The 20,336-nt window shown below is 36.2% G+C and overlaps 1 protein-coding gene across 1 annotated transcript in view; it reads right to left on the bottom strand.

Annotated features, from left to right (window-relative positions):
• Window positions 1-1,386: 1,386 nt before the first annotated feature.
• Cpr50Cb (Cuticular protein 50Cb) overlaps window positions 1,387-20,336 on the bottom strand; it is a 54,553-nt gene continuing 35,603 nt past the window's right edge. The window contains exons 3-6 of the mRNA XM_073077686.1: window positions 12,977-13,108; window positions 9,815-9,898; window positions 3,113-3,493; window positions 1,387-2,585 (exon numbers count right to left, since the gene is read on the bottom strand). Of these exons, the coding sequence (XP_072933787.1) occupies window positions 2,469-2,585; window positions 3,113-3,493; window positions 9,815-9,898; window positions 12,977-13,108 (714 nt within the window). The 3' untranslated portion in view covers window positions 1,387-2,468. The remainder of the gene's footprint in view (window positions 2,586-3,112; window positions 3,494-9,814; window positions 9,899-12,976; window positions 13,109-20,336) is intronic.

The following is a 20,336-nucleotide window of genomic DNA, read 5'->3' as shown; positions in this document are numbered from 1 at the left end:
CTACACACAAGACCACACATATGTCCTATATGCTTTAAAGGTTTCTACAACAAAAGCAATTTAACTGAACATATAAAAACCCATGATACTCAACGCAATGAAATTTGTGAAATATGTGGCTGTACTTTCATTCATAAAAAGAATCTGATTGAACATTTAAGATTACATTCAGATACGAGACCATATGAGTGCAATATTTGTAGTAAAAGGTTCATAACCTCTGGTCGTAGATCCGACCATATAAAACGGAGCCACATGGAAAGGTCTGAATGCTGTTTGATTTGTAATAAAAAGTACAGCTTGAAAAAGGAATTGACGAGACATGTGAATAGTGTGCACTCTGCATAGATTAGTAAAGATACTTCGTCACCTTGAAATTGAATGAAGCCACAAACGGCTTATTAGTAAGTTCTTCTTTTTAATTCTTGACAAATAAAAACATTTTTAGAGATATTTACGAATAAATAACTAATACTGCATAATTTACATAATAAATAAATCAGTATTTCAAATATTTTAGGGACATTTTAGCATGGATATGTGGCAAAACTTTTTTAAGCAACTATTTCAATCCTCAAAACGGTACATTTTCTTGTTAGGAGTGAGTAATCTTTACTAATCTATGGCACTTTGATGGTATATGACTAATGTTGATATTTTTATAAGACTAGTATTATAATAATCTGCTGAATGCTAGTAGTCAATCTCTCACACAGAGTTCCATAGTTCCATAGTACTACTTTTCATTTGTTTTTTAATTTCTAGTATGTGATATCATAGCAGCTGTAGGAGTTAATGTATTGAGAAGAACTGGCCATTTATCTTCGTTTAATAGGATAAGTTAAATATGCTGAACAATAGCAGCTTCTCTTATGGCAACCACATTTTCAAGTTATATTTGTTTTTAGTATTTGTTATTATAGCACCTATTGTTATATATACATAGTATGTAAACATTTCAAGTGGCTACCTATTACGATTCAACAGATAGAGCCCTGTGACAGATGGACAGATAGCGGATGCTGTGTATTAAGTTTCCTTTTTACTTTTTTGGTGTTAAGGGAACCCTAAAAATGTATTAAAATTGTGTAAGAAATATGCCAGTAATTAAAAGATACTTTATATATTTGTATAAGCATTGTTTAATTTAATGATAAAAATAAATAAGCACTATTTTATTAATATAGTAAAAAAGATAAAGTTATTATATGCTGTAGATTTTCAACTGTTTATGTAAGCATGTAAGTAAGAAGTATACCAATACGCCTTAGGCTAGGGTGGTTGACTATGACCTAAACTCTTCTTTCTAAAGTATTAGAAAACCGTCCAGTATATTTTTTTAATTTTCATTGTACATAATTTTTAATATAAATAAAACAATATTAATATACTTGTATTTTATTTTATTACAAAAATAAGGTACAAAATGACATGGTTTATTATAAGAAATATGAAAATTAATGTTACAATTAACAATTTTTCCTATAATATAAATATATTTAACGGCAGTGACATTGAGTATTATTTATCTTGTATCTTTTAACATTTATATTCTACAGAGAAATAATATAAAGTATACAACGTATTATTATAATATGATGTTAAACTACTTCTTTCATTATCCTTAGATCTTAACATTTGTGATCAACATTGTTTGAACTGTAATAAGTATATCAAATGATTACATGTTATAAGTACTCTAATAAATTTGACTATAAAATTTTATTACTCCAGAATTTTTTAGGAAGCTCTTGATTAATGTTTTTTATTTTAATTTTTCGTAAACAAATAATATTTATATTGATGTCCCTAAGTACACTTTTGATCGGAAAATATATTTTTTATGACTTTTACAAAGTTCACTTGGTAACTCTAATTGGTAACTACACAAACATAATACTTAATCACAATTTCATTGCAATTACTTATTTAAAATGAGAAACTAAGAGATATGAGATATATAAGCTAACATAATGTTTTTTAAATTATTTCGTATTGGCGCGAAACTTCATCTTTACCATAGACTACTTAACCCCTTTTTATTACATAGTATAAATATAAATTTTAATCAAAGTATGTATGTACGCTTACTTTCTTTATTATTTACCTACAGAAAAATAGTGTAGTTTATAAAAATGAAGTATTTTCTTTTTATAAGTGATATCTAGTTGCCTTAAATTGAAATTGTAGGAGTCTGTACATAGGTAAGTACGAACGATAATATTATCATGAATTAGGAGTCTATATGATATTGCCATAGACATTATTAGCACAGTATAAGGATATCCTTATACCGTGATATTAGTATACTGTTTTTTTATGAATGTATCGATGATATTAAGTTAAATTAATATTGAAGAACATGCTCACAAGTCGTAGTAACAATGTCTACAATGGAAATTATGTTTACATCTTAATAGGGCGCCCTTATACTAATTATACTACATCAAATCACAGGTCGTTTGGTTTTAGTATTGGTAGCCGCCGCCTTGGTTAGGAGGTACGTAAGGTTGGCCTCCTGGTGCGGGGCCCCCGTAACCGCCAATAGGTTGGTCGGGATACCGCGCTTCGCCTTCGTAGCTGACCTGTAAATAATTAACAGAACGCATTAGATGACTTTTCTATTGATTAAAATATTTTATAAATTACATTAACTACTAATATTACTTGAACAAAGTATGTAGAAAAGACATTGTCAAAGATTATTTTTCGTAATTGTTATAAAAAATGTCATCATTTTCTTGCACTATAAATAATAATAGAACCTCTAGTTATGAATAATAAAAAGGCAATATTTAACAGTGAACACAGTACGGTAAATAACACTTTATAGTCTTGTCAGAGGTAAGTTGCCGAGTATTACGGTTTTATCGAGAGGGTGACATTCAAATTACGCTCATATGAAATAATTCTACGTGTCCTTCATTACGCTATGCATATAGTCGCAGGCGTATTGTACGCATTGTGTAAACGTATGTAAAATACACTAGGATGTTACGTTTACACTGGGGTTCATAGTGACTGTTCATGCTCAGCGACCGAAGTAACGTTTAGTATGCACGTAGCCTTAAAATGTCAGTTGCCTGAAAATTCTAACCATTAGAGTACATACCTCAGCATTAAAACCGTTCTTCCAATCAGCGGTATACTTCACAATCTGGGTCCGTCCATCTGGTAACGCGACGCGGTACTCCCCGCGCGTGATGTCACCGTCGGAGATGGCGTTGTGGCTGTAGTCGTTGCCATCTTCGTTCACTGTGTACGCGAAGTCGAACGGCATACCCGGCTCGTGGTGGTGGTGGTCGTGGTGCTCGTGGTCGTGTTCGTCGTGGTGGTGCGGGTGAGGAGGTGTGTGCGGGTGAGGAGGTGTATGCGGGTGAGGAGGTGTGTGTGGGTGAGGAGGAGTGTGGGGGTGAGGAGGCGTGTGCGGGTGAGGAGGTGTGTGCGGGTGAGGAGGTATGTGCGGGTGAGGAGGCGTGGGTTGGTAGGGACGCTGGTGATAAAAGTTAAATATTAAATTATTATTTTTAAAAGAATTAAAACGAGAATGTAGTCCACCTGGTAAGTGACCACTAAGGATATCAGCTGTAATCAACCTTATTTAGCATAGTAATTATGCATTTATAAGTGTATAACATAACACAGGAAATACATTTTAAAATATGTTGTGAGTCACATATGTTGTTATAAGATCAATTGTTGTTTAAGAATTTTAAATTAAACTTTTATGAAAGGCCACAAAAGTATATTATAGAAAGCGCAAAACGTATTTATAATTAAAATAAAAAAAAACTGAAATAAATCTTCGATATAGAATCTGAAGATAAGATCGATGCTCCATTTTTGATCATATATTATGTATTTGCACAAATTTTTAATTTGATTTTATGCCTGCACGAGAGCACCATCTATTATCGAGTAGATAGATTTTACAGTAACGAAGTGGATCATAGATGTCGCTGCCAGCTTTAAAATTCCATGGAACAGAAACTTGCTTTTCTTTTATATATAAAATTCATTATGTCCTACATAATAAAGATCTAATAAATATGATAGAAAAAAGGCTAGTTTACATATCGTTTATTTGTAGTGAGCTTTTAAAATACATAAATTTGCTTATTGGTACATAAAAGTCTGTTATATTGAAGGTAAAATATATAAATAGTATATTTTTATGTATATTTTGGTTTCCTCGAAATAAACATTCAATTTTCATGCAGCTTGCACTTAAAAATGATTGGCGTTATAACTTTATGTATGCAATAGAGTTTTTATTATCAACCTTTGAAAATTTTATAGTTTACATAAAATTTCATTCGCTATACAACCTTGAGTTTCACAATATTATAATTTCAGAACCTAGTAGTCATGTGCGAATTGAAATAAACTTTTTAGTAAGATGAGGCAAAGGATTTACTGGTTAAAAGCCTCCATTTTTGTATCGGTAAATCATTTTTATTGTAATTATTTTATTACGAATATTTATTTGTAAGGTCAGAAAACATTTCTGAAAACTACAGCTTTAAATCTATAACGATAATACTTGTTGAATTATTTATTTCTTTATTATAAATACTACGGGGATTTATTACATTTACATTAATAGGACTTAGGCAATAGTAGATTTCGTCTTTTTATGAAATATTATATTGTTATATATAAGTTTTTTTTGTATAATAATGGAGTAGCAGACGAGCATGCAGTCCACCTAATGGCAAGTGGCTTTTGCCGCCCATGGACATCTGTAATCAACGCCAGATAGGATTAGATATTCCTACCTGAGGCCGGCAACAAATGCGCCGCTACCCCCGAGGACTAAGCTGGAACGCCTCGGAAAAGTATGTCTCCCTTACCACACCCTTCAAAACGGAACACAGCAGCGCTTAACACTGCTGTTATTAGGTAGAAATAGGTGTGGCGGTGGTGTCGCCGGAGTCGAACCACAAAGGGTTCTACCAAGTTCACTAAGTATATTCTTTACAGCTCGCAATAGCTCCACTCTGCTGTGTAAATGCAAACAATTATGAATTAGGTAAGATTACGATTATAACACAATTATCTACCTGATACATTTCATTTTAAGCGTAAATTAAGTTTTTGCACGTTTTAAATACGTATATGTTGCCTAGTGGTTGAAAACTGGCTTTTTAATCATAGTTAGGGATGGCGATTTTTTCCCCGAAAAAAAAAACTATTCTTGAATCGACTCGAATCGAAGTGTAATAAATCGATTCACAAAACAATCGAGGGCGAAGAATTTATTCTCCAAAAATCGATATTCGATCTTTTTAGCTAAAATAGCGAAAAAAGATAATCAGGATCAAACAAGCACTGAAATATGTATCCGTCAGCAAAAAAGTCTATAACACATTCAACGAACTTAGAAAATATCGACTTCCGCTTTTATACGATGAAAGATCGATTCACTGAATCGAACCATTACACTGGAGATCCTCTGGAGATCGATTAAAATAATCGATATTTTTGGTCCAAAAGATCGATTGTTCGATTAATCGATCTCAGATCGCCACCCCTAATCGTAATATCCGAGATTTGAATGCGAGATTAAACGCGTATTACAAATTAAATTATCACATATTACATATTACATAATTTTATATAAAAAATGCAAATCTTTTTCAGATCTCAAATTGAAAAAAATGGCGTTTGGTAACAGACATTGCACAATTAATTCAGTTTTATGATTTACACAAGAATTCTCTGACTAATATTTTAATTTATTTTATAGATTATGGAGACCGATTGTCAAGTTAGTAATATTTAATTTGTAAACTAATTATTTTTTAAACATTTTTGTGAAACAGTCCTTGGGTCTGAATAAAAGGGTAGATGCAGGCTGAACTACACGATATGTTGCCACCCTTAGTCCACAGTACCCTTACCATGAGTTTTTACGTTTCGACAAATATGAATGTTTTGGTATTTGTTTACGTTATTCCAATCAGCGCCCCTACCGGATGGTATCAGAACTATAGTGTCAGTAACTTAACGTTAAATGTCTAAATTGACAAAAGGTATGTGAAGTCCACCAATACGCACTAGTCCAGCCTTCCTTCTCATTCTGAGAGAAAATTTAACTTCTGCTGTGGTACAGTGATGGGTTGATGATGATTGGTATTGATAACTGGGTTGAGAATCACAAGAGAATAAAATATATTAAAAAGTCCCTGCTATACTTAGTAAAAGAATTTTCTGCTGAATGTACCGCAAATAATCATTATAATTTTTTTAGGTTTTGAAAATTGTAAGTTTAATTTTAGTATTATCGTTATTAAGTATTTTAAACATCAAGAAGCAGAGCTTTAACAATATGCTAATAGCTTATTAATAAGGTAACTACGATAATTAGTATATTTTTCAAAAAATTTAATGAGAAAACAAAGAATGTTTTCTATTTTAATGGCCGTGTGAGGCTATTTAAGTAATGATAACCTAGAATACCTATTAAAGATTAATAATCATTTGCTTCTGAAGAAAAACCGTGAAGAAAGAGTTTTTCAAAAGTTGTCGAGGTTGTGTAGAGTCTATTAACTAACACTTGATCAACGCGGTGGATTTTAGGTACACCCAACCGAGAAGAGACTGCTGGCAACATTACTTCTTTGGACAGCGAGGGTAAATTCGCTGGCATAGTTACATACTTTCGGCTGATGACTTTCGTGGCGGAAGAGACACCATACCGGTCTGACGCTCAGAGGGTCCCGGATTCGACCCCGGCCAGACAGATATCTAAATGATGAATTTAGATGTCCTTTCTGAGTCTAGGCGTTTGTGTATTCGTTTATGTGTCCATGGCACCCACGATACTAAATTCTCGTGTGGGGTTGTGACTGTCTTCTGGTCATTCATTGACTCTATGAAACTTTCAGTTGTTTTAAAAATAACGAATTATTTTAATCTAAATTCCAGTCATGCCTAACAAACGTCTAAAAACTGAATCGAAGTTAAAATCCATCCTATCAACTCGCTGCACTACCGATGGATCAGTTACTTGTAAGTTTGTCTTCGTAGCTTGACTTCATTGTTTTTGGTATATTCCGCGCCAAACTTCTAGTCCGCTCTGTAGTTGTTGTTCTGAGGTTTAGTTAGCATATTCTCTGTAACGTAAGGGCACATTACGGCACCTATCATATGTACCCATGGGCGAGAGCGGGCAGCGGAGGGAGCCGGAGAGGTCTCGGGCTGTCTTCATCCCGCTAATATCTACAATTTGCTGTTGCGACGCGACTCGTTACTATATTCGGAGCGGACTAACAGTTTGGCGCAGACTATACCAGTGTACCAGTATGGTCCGACCGTGGAGGGGCAGACTGGGTTGAAGGTTGAAGAACCCTTTGTGGTTAGATTCCGGCGGCACCACCGCCACACCTATTTCTGCCTCATAACAGGCAGAAGGCACCTTCCGCTTCGGAGGGTGTGGTAAGAGGTACGGAACCGTCGGATACGTAGCGTTCCGACTTAGTCCTCAGGGATGGCATCTGTGGTCAACCTCAGGTAGAAATGTAATCTTATCTGGAGTTTATTACAGTTGTCCACGATTGGCAGCGATCCTTTACTATCACGTGCACTGCCTACTCATTTGATACATAAATATTATCAAAATATAACTCAACCATGTTAAAATTTTATATTTACCTATTGATTTAAGACATATTTATATTATGTCTGTTGCAAAGTTTAAAGTTAGCATTTTTTTACAGTGGGTCCTGGGTTTACAATGAGTAAGTAAAATTAACGTCATCGTCAAATACATATAAATAATTTTCATTTAATTTTTTTTAATAAATAAAATTATTTATTCATTTTTCTAGAGTCAAGTGAAGGTAAGATTTATTTATGACATAGGACTAGCAATCAATCTATGGACATCTGTAATCAACCCCAGCCAGTCCTCATTGAAGTTGACCATGGATGCTTTGCTAAGGTTAAGGTAAGGTAAGGTTAGGTAAGGAAAGTTGAACCTTTCCGCCCCAGGCCTCGGACGAGGCCAATAGTGTAAAAAGTTGATTTGATTTTTAACCGACTTCCCAAAGAAGAGAGGTTATCCATACGACACGTATATTTTTTAATGTACCTACGTCCAGCGATTTTTTTACAAAATTACAAATGTGTCATTATTCGCTGAAAAATACATATTATTCTGGCGATTTATTTTTTTCGCTGATTCACATTTCCCAGATTGTTTGGTAGTGATGCCCCTTTTATTGCTACTTAGAACTGTGATGTACCACTTTGGGGGCAACCAGGATCGGGGGCCCCCAGAGTAGTAGCCCCTAGAGCTTCTAAGGAGTACATTGGAATGCTTCAGATAAGTATGTCTCCTTTACCACACTTCTAACCGGAACACAGTAACTTAACAATATTTCTGATGGAATTGTGAATAACTGAATTCTAAAGGCAATTTCGTGATTTGAGGGTTCCATGCATTAATCTCGTTTCTAACTTTATGGTATAATTATAAAGATTATTTTTATTTGCTACAGAAACTTATAACTCGGATACAACAAGCCGAACAAAGGAGCAAACAACAATATCTGCGACGGAAAAGATGTATGCGTCACTGGAAGAAGGTATTTTAAACAGCTGGTTATAGTCCGCGTAAAACTGCTAGTCCCCTCTGAATATAGAAATGAATCGCGTCGCCATAGCAAATTGTATGACTACACCTGCTTGCAACAACTTCAGAGCGGACTAGCAGTTTGGCGCGGACTATAACAGGTTTATTACCTACAGGCCTATATCACAGGTTTTTTACACAGTTTAGGCAGCTGACGATACTTCAATAAGATGAACAATTACTATAAAGATTATAACAAAAGTTGATGATCAACTGACTGACTGACACTTAAGAGTTGTTATAAGTTGCTTAAGCTACAAAATATTACCCGAAATAAGACTGAAACTTCAGAAAATTGTACAAATAAACCAATTTTTGCAAAAAGGATGATAGAAGATGGTTTGATGGAGAGAAATAACTAGCTTGCAGTCCACAGGTAAGGCTATTGCAGCCTATGGACGTCTGTAATCAAGCCCGGATAAGATTAGATTCCTACCGGTCGGCTACAGATACGCCGCTACCCCTGAGGACTAAGTTCGAACGCCTCGGAAAAGGACGTCTGATAAAGTTTTAATATAAACTTCGAAAAATCAGAAGCCCAAAATCAAACCACTACTGATAAATGATTTGACTCGCAAACATTGTTATTTAACTGTCAAATTAAAAACATTTTACTACATTATACAGATACAGAGCCAAATCAAAACGTCTACGAACCTCCGCCGGCGCCGAAAAGCCCCGACCACTATATAGATGATCCTTAAATTATACTATTAAAATGTGTTCAGTAACTTTTGAAAATCGTTTTATTTTTTATGTAGTAAAATACATCCAGCCTGTACGTGGCCGGCCATGGACATCTGTAATCAACCCCAGATAGAATTAGAGTACTACCTGAGATCTGCCCCTCACCCTTTATTACTTTTTATAATATAGAAGTAGCAGACGAGCATGCAGTCCACCTGATGGTTAGTGGCTACTGTCGCCCATGGACATCTGTAATCAACCCCCGATAAGATTAGATTCCTATCTTAGGTCGTCCACAAATGCGCCGCTACTCCTGAGGAATAAGCTGGAATATCTCGGTTTGTCTATCTTACCACACTCTTCTAACCAGAACACAGCAGCGCCTCACACTACTGTTATTAGGCAGAAATAGGTGTGGCGGTGGTGCCGCCGGAGTCGAACCACAGAGGATTCTACCTTTCATCTTGTAACTAGAATTATGAAACTTACGCTAGGAGTAGGTTTCGTTGTCCTTGCTGGCAAGTATGTGTTAGGTGGAGTCTGTGGTTTGTACGGCGTAGTCGGTGGTGTGGGCTGAAACAGAAAGTATTATCATATCATTACTGAAATTAATTATCATTATTTGCTTAGGAAAACATCGTGAGGAAACTTGCACACCTGAGCGATTTATAAAAAATCTCAAAGTTATGTGAAGTCTACCAATACGCACTTGGCCAGCGCGGTGGACTATGGCCTAATCCTTCTCATTCTGAGAGAAGACTCGTGCCCAGCAGTAGGACAATGATGGGTTGATGATGACTGTACTACAACTGGGCAAGGGTCTCTTAAAACGAGTAAGGTGAGGTGTATAGGTGGCATTGGATGAAATGAAAAAGTATTTTTTGAACACTGTAACTTAAGTATAACATTAAAGGTCTCATAATAAGTATTAAAAAAAATAAAATAATAAAATTGTTTTCGTTTTTATGCACATGGGGCTTTATTTTTTAAATTTAGTTTTTGTATTTTTGTATTTGTATTTTTAATGTACTGTATGTATACGACGTAATGTAATGTATACGAAATATTTTTTTATAGTTATACCTAACGATAAGGCAGACGGGCTACCCGGTGGAAATCAGTCATCGTCGCCTATGGACATTTGCAACACCAGAGGAGTCGCCAATGCATCGTCCGCTTTGAAGGAGACCTCTTTTAGTATCTCTCTTGAAAAACCTCATGTCATAGCGTTCAGGGGAATACCTCTGGAGGAAGTTCATTCTACATTTTGCACGTACGCGGCATAAATCACCGTGACATTTACAGAAGCATTTAGACGATTTTTATTATAATTATAATAATAATTTAATTATTTATTTCAAGTAACAAATACTTATTTTTTAATTACAATTCAAATTTTAAGTTACATTACAATTTTATATGTAGAAAACTGTAATGAGAAATAAATCTACGGTCTACTCTATTGCTTATCATCTTCAGAATGCTGTTGGAGCTATCCCGGACACGATACATCAGGGAGCTGCATCTTTTGTGACTTACGAGTAATTTTCATATAAAAAATCATTGATTCTTCTATTTCATGTATATTTTAAGTATTACAAAATAGTACGAGTGCCAAGAATGAGTAAGCATTTAACCCACGCACCTCCATAGACTAGATAACAAATAGAAATTACATTTAGAATAATTGGCCAAGTGCGAGACGAACTCGCGCGCAGTGGGTTCCATGCTAACAAATGACTGAATACATAAAGCGAAAAACGCGAAAAAATAGCGTTTTCTTGTATGGAAAGTCCCATTTATTTTAAATTTTTTTATTTTTAGTATTTGTTGTTATAGGAAATACCATTATACATATTCTGTGAAAATTTCAAGTGTCCATCTATTAGGGTTCCAGAGATAGAGCCCTATGACAGATGGACAGACGGACAGACAGGAGGCTTATTAATAGGGTTCCGTTTTTACCCTTTCGGTGCGGAACACTAAAAATTAAAATCTGCAACTAAATCTTTAATTTACGAGTATCGTTTTAAGTAACATGACGTCATTTCTATTTGAGATGGAATAATATAGTCTATGGTACATAACACAATGGCTTCCAACTTTTCTGTCATAACAATAAAATAAGATTAGACTATTTTCACGGTCAATCATTTCGCATCGTGGCGTGTGTTGTAGGCTAATATGGAAATAAGCCATTTGATCAAACATCGTATAATATCTAACAGTTAGAGTTAAATAAGAGTAATATATGGTGGAATTGTTTGTTTTAAATTGTTCTAAATAAAAGTCCGCGATACAACCATAGCGATATTAAAACACGTGAATCCAAGTTAGGTGCACTAAAGGGTAAATTTTACAATTATTTCCGAATCACTTCAAAGGATCATTTTGGTTTCGGCGTGGGTTCAGGAGCAACATAGGACCGCCATTTGGTCCCATGTCGCATATGTTTCCGAGAAATAAATATATAAATGAATAAGTAAATATAAATATTACTTGTGATATTCAGGGCTGTGTATCTTGGTTGAAGATTCTTATAAAGCCCATGTACCAGATTTCGCGTAATGACTTAAGAGGTATCTGTCGTCGACTCGCGATTTGATACGTTACGATTTCACATACCCCGATCTGAACATGAATACAACAGTGACTAACTTACAAAACTCAAAAGAAATAAATTTAAAAATGATAATACGAGTAACATCAGTAGCTATCAGTTGAAGTTATATATTTTTGGGTACATAGGGTAGGTTAGTTTCTCGTTTAGTTAGATACTTCTTAAGATACCATGTTTCCTTATGAACTACGACATAGATCTGTAGTTTGACATTTGAATGGATTTATGCTGCAAGGTTGGATGCATTGTTGGATTCAATGGAGGCGTTAGAAGATATTATTCTGTAATTACTATTATTCGATTGGGAGATAAATGAATTTTTGGGTTGTGTATTGTTTGTAAACTATGTCGTGGTTCTGTTGGATTTTATGTCTACTTATGCGAGACTATGCTAGACTATGCTAGTAAGTTTATTGTATATATAAAATTCTCGTGTCACAATGTTAGTTACCGTACTCCTCCGAAACTGCTTCACCGATTTTGACCAAATTTTATATTCATATTTTATAAGCATTTCCTCACGGAAACATGCATACCTCAGAAATCTTAAAAAAGGAGACCCCTGTCCAGCAGTGGGATAGTAATGGGTTGATGATGATGATTCATGTATACCCCACATGAATCAGTGTGATGTAACTATAATAATAGGTATAGTCCGCGCTAAACTGCGAGTCCGCTCTGAAGTTGTTGCGAGCAGATGTAGTCATACAATTTGCTATGGCCACGCGATTCATTTCTATATTCAGCACCCTTACCATGAGTTTTTCGTTTTGACAAATATGACTGTTTTTGTATTTGTTTACGTATTTTCCCATACACATTCCAATCAGCGCCCCTAGTGGATTGTGTCAGAACTAGTGTCTTACTTATTGTTACGTTTACTCAGTCTACTAAGCAAACGGAACAGAATAATGGACTGAGTAAACGTAACGTAAAATTGTGGGATGTTTTGAAAACTCATGGTAAGGGTACTGAGCGGACTAGCAGTTTTACGCGGACTATATATATTTATACGTAATGTGTTAACTTACCGCATACGTTCTTATAGTTAAGGGGTTGTCTGGGGTGGGATAGTGGTACCCATTGCTCGGGGGTAGGTACTCGTTCCCCGCTGCTAGGGCCAGGCTGATCACACTTGACACTATTAAGCATGAGAGCCACATCTGGAACAAAGAAACATTGAATAAATTAGAACGATGTTATAGAGAAGAAGGTGTTAGAACTCCACACCCTATTTCTGTTATAACAGCAGTGTTAAGCGCTGCTGTGTTCTGCTTTGAAAGATGTGGTAAGGGAGAAATACTTTTCCGAGGCGTTCCAACTCAGTCCTGAGGAGTAGCAGCGTATGTGTTGCTAACCGATGCGCGGATGCTTCTGCGGGTTGAAGTCCAATCCTGTCTAGGTTTGATTACGGATGTCCATGGGCGGCAGTAGCCACGTACCATCAGGTGGACAGCATGCTGTCTGCTACACCTGTATTATAAAAAAATGCACAAATACGTATTGCGAACTGTATTGCTAATAAATATCAATATGTGTTACGCTGTTATATATGTATGTGTTACATGTTAGAAATAATCCAATATAAGTTAGCTTAGTAATAAAAATACACAAATATGTCTCGCGAACTGCTATTAAATACCAATATGTGTTACATCTATGTGTTACATACTAGAAATAATCCAATATAAGTTAGCTTAGTACTAAATTACACAAATACGTTTCGCGAACTGCTATTAAATACCAATATGTGTTACATCTATGTGTTACGTATTAGAAATAATCCAATATAAATTAGCTTAGTATTACAAATACACAAATACGTATCGCGAACTGTATTGATAATCAATATCAATATGTGTTACATCTATGTGTTACATACTAGAAATAATCCAATATAAGTGAGCTGAGTACGAAAACCCAAGAAATTCCCAGAGCAACAAGTGGACATGGAACGTGTCGTGAGAGGCACGGCCTTGCCGGTCGGTCGCGATTGTCGCAACGTTCATTCATACTTGGGAAATGCGTTGGATTTACTTGAAGCCTCTTTGTTGGATTACGGTGCACTGACAGTGTGCAGGATTGAACTGTAGACGAGACAAAAAAAATTGACAAAAAATACAACCGACTTCTACACTACAAAGTAAAAAATAATTGAAATAAATGTTGGTTTAGTACATATTTCTGAAGTCGGCGCTCAGTATATTTCGTTGGATAACGATGTAAACAGCGTGTCTAATATCCTAACCATTAATGGGACCAACTTCCGGCTCGTCTCTATACAATAAAAAAGATTTATTAAAATCGGTCCACTAACGGCGGAGTAATTCGTGTACATACATAAAAAAAAGATACCGGCCGAATTGATAACCACCTCCTTTTTGAAGTCGGTTAAAAAGTAGAGAATCAATCAAATCAAATCAAATCAAACATCTTTATTTGCCAAATAAGCTACAAAAATCTGGTGAAATCTGTCCTAAGATACAAGAATCCTCTTATTTTACCATTTCGGCGTGCAAATATGGTTATAAGCTTAATTTCATGTTAAAATACTGTGTTTGTAGTCAAGTTGTAGACAAAGAAGCTGAATGTTTTAAAGGTAGAACCCGCTGTGGTTCGACTCCGGCGGCACCACTGCCACACCTATCTCTGGTACGACGCATCTGTGGCCGACAGGTAGGTATATTTAATCCTTTCTGGGGTTGATTACATATGTCCCTGGGCTGCAGTAGCCACTCACCATCAGGTGGACTGCATGCTCGTCTGCTATTCATGTATTATAAAAAAATATTGAAGTTGTTAACGAGCGTCCATCTATGCTGAGTGGCTACTGCCGTTCATAGATACTTGTGTGTTTCAGTGTGTTGGACTTCTTTCATCCTAAATCCCATTTGCTCTAAAAGGGTCTGTGCCCAGCAGCGGTCAGAAGTGATTGATGAAAAGCAAAATAGAGTACCTACCACTTCGCAGTGACTCCTAGTTTCCCAATGCAATATGAATATCTAATGTAATGTGACATAGCACTGGCGAATTACAATCAATAGTCTTAGTAGGTAGATTATGACAAGTAGAGATTTTGAAATCGATGCGTAATATGAGAAATTGATGGCTAAATGATCGATTTGTTAAAATAGAGCTCAGATCTATCATAGCATACGAAGTAGGTACCTGCTATCAATTCATTACGTAGTATCGATTCAAAAGATTGATATATTTCGCTCAAAACAACGATTCTTCGATTAATCGATCTCCGATCATGCCTAGACTACCTAGTTATTCACTGATTGCTATCTAGCCTATAAAACCTGAGATGCGAATTTGAAATGTCAGACGCCATCTTACGTTTACAGCTACTTATTGTATTTGTTTTAGTTATGACCGTATTCTTAACACATATACTATTATGAATTATACATCATCGTCTACCGATTACTGTCCCACTGCTGGAGACAGGGCTGCTCTCAGAGTGAGAAGGATTTGGCCATAGTCCACCGCGCTGGCTAAGTGCGAGTTGGTAGACTTCACATACCTTTGAAAACTTTCTAAGGTATACAGGTTTCCTCACGATGTATTCCTTCACCGTAAAGCAAGTGATAATTAATCTAAATATATATAACTCAAAGGTGACTTACTGACATAGTGATCTATCAACGCACAGCCCAAACCACTGGACGGATCGGGCTGAAATTTGGCAGACAGGTAGATGTTATGACGTAGGCATCCGCTAAGAAAGGATTTTGATCAATTCTACCCCCAAGGGATAAAATAGCGGATGAAAATATTACTTCGTAATGCGAGCGAAGCCGCGGGCAAAAGCTCGTTTCTAATACGCATATAACTTTGAAAAATTTGAGGTGCCTGGGATTTGAACCTTGGACCCCTGGATCAAGAGGCTCAGTTTCTTAACCATTAGACAATCATTGCTTTTTTAAACCCCTTACGAACCACAAATTTCTCTAGACATACAAGTAAGAAACATTGCTTTAAAATGTATCAAAATTGGTCCTCTGTCAGTTCAGTTTGCGAGTAAACCATCCTCATTATTGAAACTGAAAACAATGGATTCTATCAGATAACCGTTCGAGTCCGACGCATCATTCCCAGGGCATTATAAAAAATTAGAAAACAATAGCCGGTGTTGCAAGGTACTGTACTGTTCCCCAGTATGTTGCCATAATAAATTCCGACGCAGTGTTAGCGGGTAAATATTTCAAATTTAAAATGTATCATATTGGTCGGGATTAGAGGTTTTTGCTCGATGCCTGACTAGGTACAATTTTGAAATTACTTTTTGTCAAGCATGTAGAGTTTTAAAAATAAAATATTTGGCTAAGTGCGAGTCGGATTCGCAGGGAGGGTTCAGTACCACCCAAAGTTTAATTAATTTTTATTTTTAGTATTTGTTTTTATAACGGCCACTATTATACCTACACAGTTTGTGAAAATTTCATGTATCTATATATTACGGTACTAGAGATAGAGCTCTTTGACAGACAGACAGACAGCGGAGGGTTAGTAATATGGTTCTGTTTTTACCTTTTGGGTACCCTAAAATTCGTCTGGATGTTCATCTATGTGCAGTGTCTATGATAAGAGATAATCCTAGTATGCAGTTATATGTGTAGAAAGTGTAAAATATGATTGTAATCATTTCCGTAATGAGTAAAAAGTTTGAAATGCAAAACTTTACACATTATAGTTTTATGCACCGATATTTTAAACACCACATAGTTTACATTAATTACTCCAGTTCTTCTTGTAGGGCGGTTTTAAGGGGAAATTGTTTCTACAGAGGGCCTAGAGGATGAACCTACACTATGGAATGCACTTGAAGATTTTGGGAGTTTTGAATACGTAAAGTAAAAGGGTTATAGAAAGTGAGGGGTTATCATTATAATAGGATTACCACATCTGCATTTCGTAGGACCCTACGGGATTAATCTCGGAGATAGTTTTCTATACTAATATTATAAAGAGGAAAACTTTGTTTGTTTGATTGTAAAGAATAGGCTCAAAAACTACTGGACCGATTTTAAAAATTCTTTCACCATTCGAAAGCTACATTATCCACGAGTAACATAGGTTATATTAAATATATTTGATAAATAGATTTTGAGGTGGTACAAAGTTTGCCGGGTCAGCTAGTAAGTTAATAAAGGGCTGACGAATGGATTTACATAAATATTTATATCGCTAACACTTGCACCATACACCATTCCCACAAGTATGAGAATCGCAGCGGTACACCGCAAACCAAATAAGGCTACGACTGCTTTAGCATATCAGTACAAATATTATAGTTTAGAAAACAGAAAACCACGCTAAGTTCGCACAAAAAAAAAAATCGTTAATCCTAAAAATACTAATGAGGATAATGAGACTAATTAAATAAAATCGTCTATTATCATCGGTTCTTGATAATTGTTCAAAATTAGGTAAAAACGAGTTCATAGATCAGCTATAGATGCGCCGCTACCCCTGAGGAAGCTGAAACACCTCGGAGAAGTATGTCTCCCTTACCACACTCTTCAAATCAAAACACAGCAGCGCTTAACACTGCTTCTTCTAGCACAGCAATTGAGCTATAGAGCTTCTAGTTCAACAAAATTCTACCACCTTCAAATTTATTTCCAACAATTGCATTGCTAGCTTGTAAGTAACATAGGACAATAGATTAAACTTACGAAATACAAAACTATTCGGTATGTGCAAGAACGTGGTTAGCGCCTCCCCGTGCAACTGAAATGCAATTGACAGAATCGTGACTTTATTTCATATTTTACCTTAAATTTATTACTAAGAAATGTCATTTGGGCTTTGGAAGGCGAATTTAGATTTGAGTTTGGGGATCTGCGGTAAGATCCGTGCATAAGCAATGATAGCCTTGTGGTTAAGAAACTCAGCCTCCTGATCAACGTGTTCGAAGTTTAATTACTTATTAAAAATTAATGATCACTTGCTTAAACGGTGAAGGCAAACATCGGTGAGGAAAGCTGCATATCCGGGAAACCTTAAAAAAAAAAGGTATGTGAAGTCTATCAATATGCACTTGGCCAGCGCGGTGGACTATGGCGTAATCCTTCTCATTCTGAGAGGAGACAGTAATGGAGACAGCAGTGGGACAGTAATGGGTTGGTAATGATCTGTGGTAAGATTGCGGTAATACTGTCACTGAAGACATTTTTAAACTATCAACAATAGATTGGGTATTGAGTAGAACACATGTCAATTATCATGCCAGATGGTGTTAGTGTGAACTGGAGATAGGGTGCAAAAATATCATCCAAGGGTTATTACTAATTAGTAATAAGTCCATCTTAAATCTGTCAACTGTCAGTCAATCCGAGATGGTGTTAGAGTTGGTATGAAAGATTGTCTTTCATACCTACTACTCTGTAGATCTATTGACTACTTATATCCGTGGACATCTATAATCGACCTCAGATAAGATGAGACTTTCTACGGTTAACAAAGATGTTTTGCTACCCCTGAGGACTGAGTTGGAACGCTTTGGATAATTTCTCCCTTACCACACCCTTCAAACCAGAACACAGCAGCGCCTAACACTGCTGTTATTAGGCAGAAATAGGTGTGGCGGCGGTGCCGCCGGAGTCGAACCACAGAGGGTTCTACCCGTAAGGAATGCATATCCGTTTTCCTATATTACTCGTAAACTTAATAACTTTATTCAGGTTTCAACATTAAATATATGGTAACCATGAACGGCACAAAAAACTTATTACTCGACCATAGACTAAAAAGCATAGTGTAATGACCATAAGTTATCTGTGGTAATGATGATAAGGCGGCATATGCAATGGCTTTTTGTCTCTTATATAATCTGTTTGTGTTGGAATTATATAACAGATTCGTCTGACAGAAAGCTATGCGAGAAGCGATTTTATCGCTTATGAAAGAATCTTTTTAATTTAAGTTTATGAGGTCAAAAATGGTGGTACAAATTTTCTTGGAATTATTTTTAATTTGATTTTGAAAGCGTAGAATATATTTTTAAAATAAAAGTGTTTGTCTATGTAATCACCGTAACGGGGGAACCAATTTTGACAAAACTTCGATTAATAGATAGTGAATTTTTTAAAGCATAATTTAGGTGTATTTTATCCCGATAATGTTTAGTTCCTGTGTCGAACTTTAAAAAATGCATAAAAAACCGTAAACTATATAAATAACGATTGTTGGTACTGTCTTTTATTCTCTGTCTTTTTTTGTAAACATTATACACATCTAACCTCCAAAAAACAAAGTTACAGATGGAAGTTCCTACATAGAAAATAATAAGTAAATAACTTGCATTTTGTTCAAATAGCTGTCGAATTCCACAGTTAATATTTTTCTGTATTTAAATACCTTTTTTTTTGTTATCGAGGGGGAAACCTTCAAAAGAGACCCGAAAACGTGGGTGCGACGTCGGGTTATGTGAGATTTACCGCACTTAAACCCCCCCGCTGGCCGTCCTCTGCGCTGCGTAGAAGGCTCCGGGATCTCCAAAGGAAAGCAACCGGAGTCCTCTTAGCGCGTTGCCCCGTCGGGCTCCGCCCAGGTGAGCTTGACGCTCGCCACACCATCTGGTGTGTACGACGGTATGCGACCACAGATACCGTCATCCTTCCCGGGGTCGCTGGCCGGGCGGGTCGAGCTCCCACTCTTGCCGCCCGCAACCCCGGAAGCCCCCTTTTAGTCGCCTCTTACGACAGGCAGGGGATACCGTAGCCCTATTCTAGTCCCGGAACTACAGGGACAGTATTTAAATACCTACGAATGTGAGACTTTACTTCGATTTATTCGTCGCTTTAAGTTACTCGTCGGCGTTACAGCAAGCTCTTGTTAATGTTAGATTTAATCGCAAATTACTTGAACAGTTAGCTTTATTGCCAGATGGTTTCGACAATTTTAAAGTAATTGAGGTTGGTTTTTGTAGAAATCATTCTCTATGTAGGTTTGAAGACGGACATAACGCATGAAGTCAGTTTAAGATCGTAGTAATAAATATTATGCATATTTTGTTCCGCTTGTCGACAATAGATGGCGTTGAGTTGCCCTGCATCCCTGAATTCCTGAATTATGTTATCATTGTTTTAGGATTCCGTACTCAAAGGGTAAAAACGGCACTAAGCCTCTGCTGCTTCGATCAACAATACTAATTGGTATTCTTGATCGAAGCTCTGCTGTCTGTCCGTCTGTCACAGGGTTATATATTTTGAACCGTAATGGATAAACACTTAAAATTTTGTTTGTGTAACAGTAGCGGCTACCGGTTGATATAACAACAAATGCTAAAAATGAAAAAAGCTTCACGAGAAATGGGGGTCGCCTTAGAAGAAACCGCTATTTTCAGCATTTTTCGTTTTATCTATTGAACCGTATTAGGCA

This window comes from Epargyreus clarus, unplaced genomic scaffold (assembly GCF_041222505.1).
Source record: "Epargyreus clarus isolate Ecla_fem2 unplaced genomic scaffold, WU_Ecla_fem_2.2 ptg000011l, whole genome shotgun sequence".
NCBI lineage: Eukaryota > Metazoa > Arthropoda > Insecta > Lepidoptera > Hesperiidae > Epargyreus > Epargyreus clarus.
The sequence above is the reverse complement of the archived record's forward strand: the minus strand, read 5'-3'. Positions and strand labels throughout refer to the sequence as shown.